The 16,536-nt window shown below is 39.0% G+C and overlaps 1 protein-coding gene across 1 annotated transcript in view; it reads left to right on the top strand.

Moving 5' to 3' along the window:
• The window catches only part of LOC133249634 (UDP-glucuronosyltransferase 2C1-like), a 38,500-nt gene extending 22,530 nt beyond the window's left edge, over positions 1-15,970 (top strand). The window contains exons 4-6 of the mRNA XM_061420364.1: positions 6,432-6,519; positions 9,287-9,506; positions 15,439-15,970. Coding sequence (XP_061276348.1) covers positions 6,432-6,519; positions 9,287-9,506; positions 15,439-15,718 — 588 coding nt within the window. The 3' untranslated portion in view covers positions 15,719-15,970. The remainder of the gene's footprint in view (positions 1-6,431; positions 6,520-9,286; positions 9,507-15,438) is intronic.
• The last annotated feature ends 566 nt before the right edge of the window (positions 15,971-16,536 follow it).

Here is a 16,536-nt window from a genome sequence, read left to right as displayed (position 1 = left end):
ACATGAAACAACAGACTTCTTCCAAAAAAGAAAAGGAATACATCAAGGCTGTATATAGTCACCCTACTTATTTAACTTATATGCAGAGTACATCATGAGAAATGGTGGGCTGGAGGAAGCACAAGCTGGAATCAAGATTGCTGGGAGAAATATCAATAATCCCAGATATGCAGATAATACCATCCTTAAGGCAGAAAGTGAAGAACTAAAGAGCCTCTTGATGAAAGTGAAAAGCAGAATGAAAAAGTTGACATAAAACTCAACATTCAGAAAGCTAAGATCATGGCATCTGGTCCCATCACTTCATGGCAAATAGATGTTTCCACTTCATGGATACAGTGGAAACAGTGGCAGATATTATTTTCTTGGGCTCCAAAATCACTGCACATGTTGACTGCAGCCATATTAAAAGACACTTGCCCCTTGAAAGAAAAGCTATGACCAACCTAGACAGCATATTAAAAAGCAAGAGACATTACTTTGCCAACAAAGGTCTGTCTAATCAAAGCTATGATTTTTCCAGTAGTCATGTATGGATGTGGGATCTTGACTATAAAGAAAGCTGAGCACTGAAGAATTTATGCTTTTGAACTGTGGTGTTGGAAAAGACTCTTGTGAGTCCCTTGGACTGCAAGGAAATCCAACCAGTCCTTTCTAAAGGAAATCAGTCCTGAATATTCATTGGAAGGACTGATGCTGAAGCTGAAACTCCAATCCTTTGGCCACCTGATGCAAAGAACTGACTCATTTGAAAAAACCCTGATGCTGGGAAAGATTGAGGGCAGGAGGAGAAGGCAATTACAGAGGATAAGATGGTTGGATGGCATCACTGACTCAGTGGACATGAGTTTGAGTAAACTGTAGGAGTTGGCGATGGACAGGGAGGCCTGGCCTGCTGCAGTCCATGTGGTCACACAGAATCAGACAAGACAGAATGACTTAACTGAACTGAATTGAATCATAGCAAGAATATTCATGATAGCAAAATGAATGGATAAATAACTTTTTTTTTTAATGGGAGTATAGTTGCTTTACAATGCTGTATTAGTTTCTACTGTACAGCAAAGTGAATTAGCTATAGGTATATATATATCCCATCTTTAGTGGATTTCATTCACATTTAGGTCACCACAGAGCATTGAGTAGAGTTCCCTATGCTTTATAATAGGTTCTCCTTAGTTATCTATTTTATACATAGTATCACTAGTGTATATATGTCAATCCCTATCTCTCAATTTATCCCACTTGATTTCCCCCTTGGTATCCATACGTTTGTTTTCTACACCTGTGTCTCTATTTCTGCTTTGCAATATATATATATATATATATATATAGGCTTCCCTGGAGGTCAGACAGTAAAGAATCCACATTCAATGCAGGAGACCTAGGTTTAATCCCTAAGTTGGGATGATACCTTGGAGGAGGGCATGGCAACCCACCCCAGTATTATTGCCTGGAGAATCCCCATGGACAGAGCAGCCTAGTGGGCTACAGTCAGTAGGGCCTCAAAGAGGTGGACATGACTTAGAGACTAAGAACTCATTTATATATATATATATATATATATATATATATATATATATATATACATACAATGAAACATTCAGTTCATTTCAGTTCAGTCGCTCAGTCGTGTCCGACTTTTTGTGACTGCATGAATCGCAGGACGCCAGGCCTCCCTGTCCATCACCAACTCCTGGAGTTCACTCAGACTCACGTCCATCGACTCAGTGATGCCATCCAGCCATCTCATCCTCTGTCGTCCCCTTCTCCTCCTGCCCCCAATCCCTCCCAGCATCAGAGTCTTTTCCAATGAGTCAACTCTTTGCACGAGGTGGCCAAAATACGGGAGTTTCAGCCTTAGCATCATTCCTTCCAAAGAAATCCCAGGGCTGATCTCCTTCAGAATGGACAGGTTGGAACTCCTTGCAGTCCAAGGGACTCTCAAGAGTCTTCTCCAACACAACAGTTCAAAAGCATCAGTTCTTCAGTGCTCAGCTTTCTTCACAGTCCAGCTTTCACATTCATACATGACCAATGGAAAAAACATAGCCTTGACTAGATGGACCTTTGTTGGCAAAGTAATGTCTCTGCTTTTGAATATGCTGTCTAGGTTGGTCTTAACTTTTCTTCCAAAGAGTAAGCGTCTTTTAATTTCATGGCTGCAATCTCCATCTGCAGTGATTTTGGAGCCAACCAAAATAAAGTCTGACACTGCTTCCACTGTTTCCCCATCTATTTCCCATGAAGTGATGGGACCAGATGCCATGATCTTCATTTTCTGAATGTTGAGCTTTAAGCCAACTTTTACACTCTCCTCTTTCACTTTCACCAAGAGGCTTTTTAGTTCCTCTTCACTTTCTGCCATAAGCACGGTGTCATCTGCACATCTGAGATTATTGATATTTCTCCCGGCAATGTTGGATTCCAGCTTGTGCTTCTTCCAGCCCAGCGTTTCTCATGATGTACTCTGCATATAAGTTAAATAAGCAGGGTGACAATATACAGCCTTGACATACTCCTTTTCCTATTTGGAACCAGTCTGTTGTTCCATGTCCCATTCTAACTACTGCTTCCTGACCTGCATACAGATTTCTCAAGAGGCAGGTCAGGTGGTCTGGTATTCCCATCTTTTTCAGAATTTTCCACAGTTTTTGTGATCCACAAAGTCAAAGGCTTTGGCATAGTCAATAAAGCAGAAATAGATGTTTTGCTGGAACTCTCTTGCTTTTTCCATGATCCAGCAGATGTTGGCAATTTGATCTCTGGTTCTTCTCCCTTTTCTAAAACCAGCTTGAACATCTGGAAGTTTATAGTTCACGTATTGCTGAAGCCTGGCTTGGAGAATTTTGAGCATTACTTTACTAGTGTGTGAGATGAGTGCAATTGTGCGGTAGTCTGAGCATTCTTTGGCATTGCCTTTCTTTGGGATTGGAATGAAAACTGACCTTTTCCAGTTCTGTGGCCACTGCTGAGTTTTCCAAATTTGCTGGCATATTGAGTGCAGCACTTTCACAGCAACATCTTTTAGGATTTGAAATAGCTCAACTGAAATTCCATCACGTCCACTAGTTTTGTTGGTAGTGATGCTTTCTAAGACCCACTTGACTTCACATTCCAGGATGTCTGGCTCTAGGTGAGTGATCACACCATCGTGATTGTCTTGCTCGTGAAGATCTTTTTTGTATAGTTCTTCTGTGTGTTCTTGCCACCTCTTCTTAACATCTTCTGCTTTGTTAGGTCCATACCATTTCCATCCTTTATTGAGCCCATTTTTGCATGAAATGTTTCCTTGGTCTCTCTAGTTTTCTTGAAGAGATCTCTAGTGTTTCCCATTCTGTTTTTTTCCTCTATTTCTTTGCATTGATTGCTGAGGAAGGCTTTCTTATCTCTCCTTGCTATTCTTTGGAACTCTGCATTCAGATGCTTATATCTTTCCTTTTCTCCTTTGTTTTTCGCTTCTCTTCTTTTCACAGCTATTTGTAAGGCCTCCCCAGACAGACATTTTGCTTTTTTGCATTTCTTTTCCATGGTGATGATCTTCATCCCTGTCTCCTGTACAATGCCATGAACCTCATTCCATATAGTTCATCAGGCACTCTATCTATCAGATTTAGGCCCTTAAATCTATTTCTCATTTCTACTGTATAATCATAAGGGATTTGATTTAGGTCATACCTGGATGCTCTAGTGGTTTTCCCTACTTTCTTCAATTTAAGTCTGAGTTTGGCAATAAGGAGTTCATGATTTGAGCCACAGTCAGCTCCTGGGCTTGTTTTTGTTGACTCTATAGAGCTTCTCCATCTTTGGCTGCAAAGACTATAATCAATCTGATTTTGGTGTTGACCATATGGTGATGTCCATGTGCAGAGTCTTCTCTTGTCTTGTTGGAAGAGGGTTTTTGCTATGACCAGTGCATTTTTTGGCAAAACTCTATTAGTCTTTGCCCTGCTTCATTCCTTATTCCAAGGCCAAATTTGCCTGTTACTCCAGGTGTTTCTTGATTTCCTACTTTTGCATTCCAGTCCCCTATAATGAAAAGGATATCTTTTTTGGGTGTTAGTTCTAAAAGGTCTTGTAGGTCTTCATAGAACCATTCAACTTCAGCTTCTTCAGCGTTACTGGTTGGGGCATAGACTTGGATTACTGTGATATTGAATGGTTTGCTTGGAAACTAACAGAGATCATTCTGTTGTTTTTGAGATTGCATCCAAGTACTGCATTTCGGACTCTTTTGTTGGCCATGATGGCTACTCCATTTTTTCTGAGGGATTTGTGCCCACAGTAGTAGATATAATGGTCATCTGAGTTAAATTCACCCATTCCAGTCCATTTTAGTTCACTGATTCCAAGAATGTCGACGTTCACTCTTGCCATCTCCTGTTTGACCACTTCCAATTTGCCTTGATTCATGGACCTGACATTCCACGTTCCTATGCAATATTGCTCTTTACAGCATCGGACCTTGCTTCTATCACCAGTCACATCCAAAACTGGGTATTGTTTTTGCTTTGGTTCCATCCCTTCGTTCTTTCTGGAGTTATTTCTCCACTGGTCTCCAGTAGCATATTGGGCATCTACTGACCTGGGGAGTTCCTCTTTCAGTATCCTATCATTTTGCCTTTTCATACTGTTCATAGGATTCTCAAAGCAAGAATACTGAAGTGGTTTGCCATTCCCTTCTCCAGTGGACCATATTCTGTCAGACCTCTCCCTCATGACCACCTGTCTTTGGTGGCCCCATGGGTATGGCTTAGTTTCATTGAGTTAGACAAGGCTGTAGTCCTAGTGTGATTAGATTTACTAGCTTTCTGTGATTATGGTTTCAGTGTGTCTGCTCCCTGACACCCTCTTGCAACACCTACTGTCTTACTTGTATCTCTCTTACCTTGGACGTGGGGTATCTCTTCACAGCTGCTCCAGTAAAGCACAGCCACTGCTCCTTAACTTGGACGAGGGGTATCTCCTCACTACCGCACCTCCTGACCTTGAATGTGGAATAGCTCCTCTAGGCCCTCCTGCACCCTTGCAGCCACTGATCTTTGGAGGTGGGGTTGCTCCTCCCAGCCTACACCCCTGACCTCGGACGTGGGTTAGCTCCTCTCGGCCACACTTTGTGTGCTGTCACTATGGCCTGTGCTCCCCCACCGGGGAAGCCAATGAAACATTATTCAACTTTAAAAAAGAAAGGAAATTCTGATATGTTGCAAAATGAATGAACCCTGAAATAAAATAATGCTAAGTCAGTGGAAGAAAAATATTGCATGGTTCCACTTGTACTTGTTACCAAAGTAATCAAATTTATAGAGACAGAAAGTGGAACAGAAGTTATCAGGGGCTAGGGAATGAGAGGAATAGGGAGTTATTTAATGATACAGAACTGACATGAAGGATGATGAAAATATTCAGTGTGCAGTTAGAGTTGATGGTTACACACCACTGTGGATGTTTTTAATGCCACCAGACTCAATAATTCAGTTCAGCCGCTCAGTGGGTCCGACTCTTTGTGGCCCCATGAATTGCAGCATGCCAGGCCTCCCTGTCCATCACCAACGCCCGGAGTTCACTCAGACTCACGTCCATCGAGTCAGTGATGCCATCCGGCCATCTCATCCTCTGTCGCCCCCTTCTCCTCCTGCCCCCAATCTCTCCCAGCATCAGAGTCTTTTCCAATGAGTCGACTCTTCACATGAGGTGGCCAAAGTACTGGACTTTCAGCTTCAGCATCATTCCTTCCAAAGAAATCCCAGGGCTGATCTCCTTCAGAATGGACTGGTTGGATCTCCTTGCAGTCCAAGGGACTCTCAAGAGTCTTCTCCAACACCACAGTTCAAAAGCATCAATTCTTCGGTGCTCAGCCTTCTTCACAGTCCAACTCTCACATCCATACATGACCACAGGAAAAACCATAGCCTTGACTAGACAGACCTTTGTTGGCAAAGTAATGTCTCTGCTTTGGAATATGCTATCTAGGTTGATCATATAGTTACAATACTTTAAAATGAAAAATATCATTACCAGTATTTTACTATATGAGTTTCTGTTACTGGTAACTATATTAAAAAAAGATCAAAAGAGGTAAATAATATCCCTCCCCTTTGCCTCTGAAAATTTTGTTTCAAAAATCCCCTTTACCAGAGTAGCCTAGTAATACCAGTATGTTGTTGTTTCAGATACAGATTGTCATTTTTCTTCATCTACAAGTTACATTTAATCCAAGGATGATAACCTAATGACTACATTGTTTCAAGCCTTAGAAAATATGGTTGTAGTGTCAATGGCTTAAAAACACTCATTACCTAATCACTTAGGGCCTCAGTTTGCTTGTTTATCACCTAGAGGCATCAGACCTGATTAATCCTAGGTTAACCGCTTTCTTTTGACAGGTTGTGATTCTTAAAATCTTCTAATAAAGACATTTATCTTAATAGGTTCTGTGGAGATACACAGGAAAAAAACCAGAAACATTAGGAGCCAATACCCGACTGTATAAATGGATTCCACAGAATGATCTTCTTGGTAAGACCAAAGAAAGAAAAATAAACATAGCTGAATGAGGGATAATGTGACTGATTGCTCAATAACAGATAAATCCAACAAATTTGTATTTAAAATAACAGCAACCAAAAAAAAAGCTTTAATGTTTTCTTCACATTTCTTCTGGAGTTTGTAAAAGAAAAGATTATTCCTGACACTTTTTAAAGACTAAGGCAAACTTTTTTCAAAACCATCATGATAAGTATAGTTATTAGTGGAATGGACTTTTATAATATGACAGAGAGCCTGGATTCAACGCTGCATGCAGAAAGGAAAATAGGAGAATTTATCACAAAAGAGCATAGTGAGTGGAAGTTCATTGTATGGAAAATTAGAAAGAGCAAATGTCAGGTGCAAAGGAACAGTCTAGCAAAACTAACCTAATTAGATTCTTACTGAAGGCATGCTAAGGTCATCACATATCACTTGGGGGATAGTGAGAGAAGAGGTGGCAGCTATAAAAGATGATCAGACATCAACACTGATCTGTTAAACTGACTTAGTAGAGTGCTTGCTAAAATTGGGCAATGCAGAGATAAAGTAGAACCAAAATAAAATTCTAGTGGAGAAGAGTTCAGGGAAGTCTGACTAGACTTTGGTCAAGGATCTTTGTCAAACTGTAACACAAATATCAAATTTATAATTCTCTCACTTATGATATAGTCTCTCCCTCCTGAGAATCAAAGTCAAATAAAGTATCTTTATATCAGGCTCCCATTAACTTTTGTATAGAATATTGCAGAAACCTCCTGATTCTCTTCATCCATTTTATCCCACTTCTATTCTCTTTTGCCTACTACAACCATATGGGGGAAAAAATCTGGCAAACCATTTCACCATCTATAATACAAATGGCTCTCTATTACTATAGAGTTAAATGCTTAAACAGAGTACACATGTAATTGCTGTAGCCTTTTTGTATGATAAACTCAATATGCCAGCAAATTTGGAAAATGCAGTAGTGGCCACAGGACTGGGAAAGGTCAGTTTTCATTCCAATCCCAAAGAAAGGCAATGCCAAAGAATGCTCAAACTATCACACAATTGCACTCATCTCAAATGTTAGTAAAATAATGCTCAAAATTCTCCAAGCCTTCTATAAGCCAGGCTTCAACAATACATGAACTGTGAACTTCCAGATATTCAAACTGGTTAAAGAAAAGGCAGAGAAACCAAAGATCGAATTGCCAACATCTGCTGGATCATCAAAAAAGCAAGAGAGTTCCAGAAAAACATCTATTTTTGCTTTATTGACTATGCCAAAGCCTTTGACTGTGCGGATCACAATAAACTGTGGAAAATTCTGAAAAAGATGGGAATACCAGACCACCTGACCTACCTCTTGAGAAATCTGCATACAGGTCAGGAAGCAACAGTTAGAACTGGACATGGAACAACAGACTGCTTCCCAATATGGAAAGGAGTACGTTTAGGCTGTATGTTGTCACCATGCTTATTTAACTTATATGCAGAATACATCATGAGAAATGCTGGAATGAATGAAGCACAAGCTGGAATCAAGATTGCTGGGGGAAATATCAATAATCACAGATATGCAGATGACACCACCCTTATGGCAGAAAGTGAAGAAGAACTAAAGAGCCTTTTGATGAAAGTGAAAGAAGAGAGTGAAAAAGTTGACCTAAAACTCAACATTCAGAAAACTAAGATCATGGCATCTGGTCCCATCACTTCATGGGAAATAGATGGGGAAACAGTGGAAACAATGTCAGACTTTATTTTTGGGGTCTCCAAAATCACTGCAGATGGTGATTGCAACCATGAAATTAAAAGATGCTTACTCCTTGAAAGAAAAGTTATGACCAACCTAGACAGCCTATAAAAAGCAGAGACATTACTTTGGCGACAAAGGTCCATCTAGTCAAGGCTATGGTTTTTCCAGTAGTCATGTATAGATGTGAGAGCTTGACTATAAAGAAAGCTGAGCACTGAAGAATTGATGCTTTTGAATTGTGGTGTTGGAGAAGACTCTTGTGAGTCCCTTGGACTGCAAAGATATCCAACCAGTCCATCCTAAAGGCAGTCAGTCCTGAATATTCATTGGAAGGACTGTTGCTGAAGCTGAAACTCTAATACTTTGGCCACCTGATGTGAAGAACTGACTCATTTGAAAAGACCCTGATGCTTGGAAAGATTGAAGGCAGCAGGAAAAGGGGATGATAGAGGATGATGTTTGGATGGCATCACCGACTCAATGGACATGAGTTTGAGTAAACTCCAGGAGTTGGTGATGGACAGGAAAGCCTGGTGAGCTGAAGTCCATGGATTCACCAAGAGTCGGACACAACTGAGCACCTGAACTGAACTGAACTGATGCTAACATTCTGGTATGGAAACCCTGCACATCTCACCACCCCTTTCCCATCAACAAAAGTATTTTCCCACTAACAAAAATATTTGGTTTCTTCAGTCCTTCCATTCTTTTTTGTTGATGTATTCTCCCTCCAATAACTTGTCAAATGACAAGTACTCTTCATCGTTTATTCTGCAGGAAAATTCTCAGTTGTCTGTAGAATGACTTACTTGCTGGAATCACTAATTATACTTAGCTGGAGTAGTTAATTGCTGATTTCTTTGGAGCCTATAAGAATTTATATGAGGCCTCATGGCATAGAATTATATAGAAGATGTCACTTAATAGAATTAATGATTTATGAAGGTATCGTGATTTTCTGTTTCTGACACTCTTACAACAGAATAATAATATTTTTTTAATTTTAATTTTTAGGTCATCCAAAAACCAGAGCTTTTATCACTCACTGTGGAACCAATGGGATCTATGAAGCTATTTACCATGGAGTCCCTATGGTTGGAATTCCTATGTTTGGTGATCAGTATGATAATGTTGCTCGTATGAAAGCCAAAGGGGCAGCCGTTGATGTAGACTTGGAAAGAATGACAAGTGAAAATCTGCTTAATGCTTTGAAAGCAGTTATTAACAACCCTTTGTGAGTAGAGAATATATTCTTTTCTAAGAAGAAACATCTTGTTTCTTGAAGAATAGTTTCATAAATTTTTAAATTGACAACTTTTACACGATCACCAGCACATACCTAATAGCAAATTAGATTATTTTATGTTTCCTAAATTTTGTGAAAGTACTTTGTCACCTACCACTAATGAATGATAGACTACAATCTTGAAGAAATACTACATTTATTTAAAGAAAGTGAGCTATTGTTGAAAAGATACAAATTTGTATTAATAACAGTACTTTTATTTCTTAAAAATTGCAGATATTATCACTATAAAGAGTTTAGGCAATATGACAAAAACAAAGGTAAATAAAAATAAAAACTCACTCAACTCTCCTCATGTAGCTATAATGAATGACAGTTTAGAAACTTCCACTATTTCCTTGTGCTAATTTATAAATAGAAATTAATAGTGTTAATTTATAAATAGAAAATAATATAAATAATTTTGTTTAAAAATAGGACTATACTTGTTAGTTAAAATTTTCTTATATTGGTATATTTTAAATGAAAAACAGAAAAAGTGAATGAAGAAAAATTGAGAGATCCAAGGAAGTAGAGAAGACCCCAGCCTCTTCATTCCCTGGCAAAGAACAACAATTAGACACTATTTATGAACAAAATCATCTCTGGGAGTGCCCTAAAGGCCATGTAAGAAATTTTAGCAACACAGTAGAACAAAAAAACTGAGATAAATCACACAAGAACAGAATGATGACAGTTTTATTTTACCAGCATCACCCCCAAGCCAGCATTACTCATCACCAAGAGAGAACTTTCAGCTAGAAAGAATTCCTTGGCAGAAAATGAAGAATGGGTTGAGTGACCAATTTCTAAGGCCTTCTGGGGCACAGACATAGAAAAAACAAATTCTAAATTTGTATGAAACCACAAGAGATCACAACCAGAGCAATCCCAAGAAATAACGAAGTTGGAGGCATCCCACTTCTTATTTCAAACTGTACTACAAAGCTATAGTAATTTTTTTTAAATGCCATTGGAATAAAAATAGGCATACATACCAATGGAAAGGATTAGGAGCCCTGAAACGAACCCTCATATGTAAAGTTGAAAAATATTTGAAAAAAAAAAGTGAAGAATACTCTATAGGAAAAGTGTTATCTATTCAATAAGTAGTACTGGGGAAACTAAATAATTATATGCAGGAAAATGAAATTTGGACCCCCATATTACATTACCTACAAAAATTGACTAGAAATAGACTAAAGACTTAAGCAAAAGACCTGAAACCATAAAGCTGCTATCTTAAAACAGGAGGAAAAGTTACTTGACAAGGGTCTTAGAAACAAATTTTGGCATATAACACCAAAACTACAAGGAACCAATGCAAAGCTCAATAGGTGGGGCTATATCAAGTTCAAAAACTTCTGCACAGAAAAATAAATGATGTGTAAAATGAAAGGGAATCTACAAAATTGGAGAACATTTTGAAAAGTATACATCTGATAAGAGATTAATATACAAATGATATAAGGAACTCATTGCTGCTGCTGCTCTAATTCGCTTCAATCGTGTCCAACTCTGCAACCCCAGAGACGGCAGCCCACCAGGCTCCCCCATCCCTGGGATTCTCCAGGCGAGAACACTGGAGTGGGTTGCCGTTTCCTTCTCCAATGCATGAAAGTGTAAAGTGAAAGTGAAGTCGCTCAGTCATGTCCGACTCTTCCCGACCCCATGGACTACAGCCTACCAGGCTCCTCCACCCATGAGATTTTCCAGGCAAGAGTACGGGAGTGGGTTGCCATTGCCTTCTCTGAAGGAACTCATTACTCAATAGCAAAAAAAAAAAACAAATTTTTTTTTAAATGAGCAGAGGTACTAAATAGATATTTTGTTAAAGAAGACATGCAAATGACCAACAGATACATGAAAAAGGGCTTCATGTCACTAAGCATCAGGAAATACAAATCAAAATCCCACCTCATACCTGTTACAATTGTTGTTGATGCTGTTCATTCACTAAGTTGTGTCCAACTCTGTGAGCCTATGGACTGTGGCATGCCAGGCTCCTCTGTCCTCCACTATCTCCCAAAGTTTGCTCAAATTCATGTCCATTGAGTTGGTGATGCTATCTAACCATCTCATCCTCTGCCGCCCCCTTCTCCTTTTGCCTTCAATCTATGCCAGTATCAGGGTTTCTTCTAGTGAGTCGGCTCGTTGCATCAGGTGGCCACAGTATTGAGCTTCAGCTTCAGCTTCAGCATCAGCCCTTCCACTCAATATTCATAGTTGATTTCCTTAAGATTGACTGGTTTGATCTCCTTGTGGTCCAAGGGACTCTCAAGAGTCTTCTCCAGCACCACAATTAAAAGCATCAAATCTTTGTTGCTCAGCCTTCTTTATGGTCCAGTGGTAAAGAATCCATGTGTCAATGCAGGTGCCACAGGAGATGCAGTTTCAATCCCTGAGTTGAGAAGATTCCTTGGAGTAGAAAATGGCAATCCACTCCAGTATTCTTGCTTGGAAAATTCCTTGGACAAAGGAGCCTGAAGGGCTACGGCCCATGGAGTCTCAAAGAGCCAGACTTGACTGAGCACACATGCACAAAATAACATTCATACATGACTACTGGAAAAATCATAGCTTTGACAATGTGGACCTTTGTTGGCAAAGTGATGTCTCTGCTTTTTAATACACTGCCTACGTTTATCATAGTTTTCCTTCCAAGGAGCAAGCTTCTTTTAATTTCATGGCTGCAGTCACTGTCTGCAGTGATTTTGGAGCCCCCAAAAAATAAATCTACCACTGCTTCCAATTGTTCCCCTTCTATTTGACACAAAGTGATAGAACTGGATGCCATGATCTTAGTTTTTCAAATATTGAGTTTCAGATCAGCTTGAAACTATTAGAATGGCCATCATCAAAATACAAGGTCTAAGAGGTATTGGTGAGGATGTTGTAAAAGAGGAACCCCAGTGCACTCCAGGTGAGAATGTAATTTAATACAGCCCTTATGGAAATTAATATGGGAACTCCTCAAAAGATTAGCAATAGAACTACTAGACAATCCACTGGAGAAGGGATAGGCTACCCACTCCAGTATTCTTGGGCTTCCCCTGTGGCACAGCTAGTAAAGAAACTGCCTACAATGTGGCAGAGCTGGATCCAAACCCTGGGTTGAGAAAATCCCCTGGAGAAGGGAAAGACTACCCAGTCCATTATTCTGGCCTGGAGAATTCCATGGACTGTATAGACCATGAGGTAGCAAAGAGTTGGACACGACTGAATGACTTTCAACGACTTTCACTCACTGAGACTGAGTAATCTCACTTCTGGATATATATCTAAGGAAATGAAAACAGAATGTGGAAGAGATATCTTCACCCCAGTGCTAATTGCAGCTTGATTCACAGTAATGAAGATATGACTAAAACCTAAGTGTTTGTCAGTGGATGAATAAAGAAGATGTGGTACATGTATGTAAAGGAACATTATTCAGAAATAGGACAAAGGAAATACTGTCATTTGTGAAACCATGGCATTGGCCAAGTTAAGTAAGTCAGACAGTGAATGACAAATATTATTCAATGTCACTTATACATGCAATCTAGAAATTCAAACAGAGAGCAGAGTGGTGTTTTCAGGACCTAGGACTTGGGAGACTGGTGAGACAAGCTTTGAATAATAAGGCACAGGTATGAGTAATAAATAAATAAACTTTTTACAACATGATGATTAGCTGTGATCATAAATAAATTCTCAATAATGAAAGATTAAATTTATTATGTAATTCTATTTCATATAAATAAAACAAATATATTCTTTGGAGAAAGAAACTATATAAAATTAAAAGAATTGCCAGGCTTGGATAAATACTTCTTTAATATCAGATAAATTCTTAGTAAAATTTTGACATAAATCTATAAATAAGCATTGACATTAAAGATTAAAATAATTTTTAAAATATTTCATTTTCTTCAGTATTGAATGACTTTTCACTATGAAGTCACTTAACTTCCTATCAGTATCTCTCATTTTGGTTTAACTTATTTATAACTGGAGAATAATTGCTTTACAATGTCATATTGGTTAGTACTGTACAACAATGTGAATCATCCTTAAGTATACATATATTCCCTCCCTCTTGAGTCTCCCTTTGACCCCCATCCCATCCCATCTCTGTGTCTGTGTGTGTCGCTCAGTCATGTCCGAGTCTTTGTGACCTCATGGACTACAGCCCGTTAGGCTCCTCTGTCCATGGAAATCTCAAGGCAAGATTACTGGAGTGGGTTGCCATTTCCTTTTCCAGAGGATCTTCTGACCCAGGGATCAAACCTCAGTCTCCTGCATCTCCTGCATTGGCAGGCAAATTTTTTTTTTTTTTTTTTAAACACTGAGCCACCTAGGAAGCCCCAGAGCACCAGGCTGAGCTCCCTGTGTTATACAGCAACTTCTAACTGGCTTTATCTAATTTACACATGGTGTGTATATACGTCAGTGCTACTCTTTCGTTTCATCCCATCCCCTCCTACCCTGGCTGTATTCACAAGTGTGTTCTCTATATCTGCATTTCTATTCCTATTGTACAAGTGGGATTATCAGTACAATTTTTTCTAGGTTCCAATATTAATACATGATATTTGTTTTTCTCTTTCTGACTTACATCACTCTGTAATACAGGCCCCAGGTTCCATCAGCGTGCTTTAAACATCACATCTTAGATTTGTTTGCTATATTATCAATGTAATGTTATCAAAGTTGATAACATGTACATCTTGTCCATGACCACAATTTCCAATATCATTTAGCATTAATTTCAGATTTATATTGATTTAATGATGCAATTTGTGTTTTATCATAGTTTTTCAATTCATTTTATTAACTTTTATCTGATAAATATTTTGTTACCATGTCTGTCTTGGAACTTCTGTTGATACTGTTTGTTTTCCTGAGATGTATTCAGAGGTACTTATTCCTTATATTCTTGTATATTTAAAAAGACATGCCTGGTTTTTTAAAACCAAAGGGGAAAAGGGATTTGTTTAAGTTATTCTGGTTTATAGTTCTCTTCCTCAGAACTTTTTACATGCTGTTCCACCATTTTCTGCAAGGCAATGTTCTGTATTTTCTATCAATGATGACTGCCCTTCAGCGTGGGTGAATAATCCCCTTCATTCACAAACCCAATGAAATCTTGCTTCTAAGTCAGCCATTCAAAGCCTTAAATCAAAACCCTGGTCTGTTCCTTGACAGAAGTTAGAAGGATTAGTGTTCTAACAATTGCCATCCTTCCATCTCACCACTGCCTATGCAGCCCTCGGTAGCCTGAAGCAAAAATTGCAGCATCTATTCAGTCTCAAGCCCTACTTCTTGCCCAGAGGGTCACATGAAGCTTTTTGTTTGCATCTGGAATGTCAGGACCATGAAGATCACCAACCAAAACCATTTCCTATTACTGTTGAAGTCTTATTAACACTGATACTCCAGATCGAACCTGGGGAAGAGTGAAGGGGTGAGAAAAGGATCTCTTTTCCATAAATCTGCCCTCAATGCTGCTTCCTGACACTATCATGTTCCCAGTGCCGCACTCAGCAAGTGAGATCAAAATTCTATATTCTCAAGCTACATATTAATCCATTCCTATTTCTGTACTTTCAGAATGCTATTTCCAACTGGCAATTATTTTCTCTCCTACCTCCAATAATTACTGAGACTATAAAGCATCCATCACATTCCAACTGATAGGCCATCATATCTAGAAATATATCATATCATATCATATCAAGAGGAAACAAATTGTCATGTGCTTTCTGTAGTCTCAGTGATCTCATTTATCACACATATCATATAATTATGCAATATACTTTTAATAATATACAACAGTTTTAGGTATATGGTGTCCTTAATAAACTTTTCAAGTTGTTATTTATATATTCAATTTTAGCTATAAAGAGAATGCGATGAAGTTATCAAGAATTCACCACGATCAGCCTGTGAAACCCCTGGACCGAGCAGTCTTCTGGGTTGAGTTTGTCATGCGCCACAAAGGAGCCAAGCACCTTCGACCAGCATTCTATGACCTCACCTGGTTCCAGCACCACTCTTTGGATGTGATTGGCTTCCTGCTAGCCTGTGTGGCAACTGTTACATTCCTGGTCACTAAATGTTGCCTGTTTTTTTGCTGGAAGTTTAGTAAAACTGAAAAGAAGAAAAAGAGAGAGTAGTAGTATTTTTGTTTGTTTTTTTAGCAGTTGGCCTGGAATCCTTGGAATGGTTCACGGAAGTAACCAGCCATTGATTAGTAGAGACTCCTCTCCTACTCCACTGGATTCTTGTCCATTCCTCAGTTTATCAAGCCAAAGATCAAAGACTTACTCCCAAAATATGCCACATGATTCAGAAATAAGTTTTAAAATAATCTATTCTTGAAATAGAGAATATAAACAATTAAACAAATGGTAGTTACTACCATTAAAGTCTCAGTGTTTTATTTATCAATTTCAGTTTAACCAGTTGAGCTGCTGTTTGAGGTCTTAGGAATGTAATGATTAATTCTATTTTCAGTACTGAACATATTGAATATTTCCTGAAAATCAAACATGATTTTGGTTTCAGTATGTACTCATTATTACTCATTCTCTAAAGAAACTGGACAAGGAGTAGTGTAGAGTACACTTTAGCCAGAGCTTTCCTTCCAGTCAGGAAGATCAGGAGACTCAGAGTTTCTACTCTGCTGTACAGCACATTTTGCTGCCTGCTGCCTAAGTCACTTCAATTGTGTCCAACTTTTTGCAACACCCTGGACTGTAGCCTGCCTGGCTCCACTGTACATGGGATAGTACTGGAGTGGGTTGTCATTCCCTTCTCCAGGGGATCCTTACAACCCAAGGATGAAGCCTGCCGTCTCTTACGTCTCCTGAATCCACAGGCAAGTTCTTTACCACTAGCGCCACCTGGGGAGCCCTAAAGCACATTTTACACCATCAATTTTCTTCCAGATGACACATCAGACTTTTTCCCATTTGTAAACACTATTTTCCAT

This window comes from Bos javanicus, chromosome 6, assembly GCF_032452875.1.
Source record: "Bos javanicus breed banteng chromosome 6, ARS-OSU_banteng_1.0, whole genome shotgun sequence".
Taxonomy (NCBI): domain Eukaryota; kingdom Metazoa; phylum Chordata; class Mammalia; order Artiodactyla; family Bovidae; genus Bos; species Bos javanicus.
This window is presented reverse-complemented; position numbering and strand designations above follow the sequence as displayed.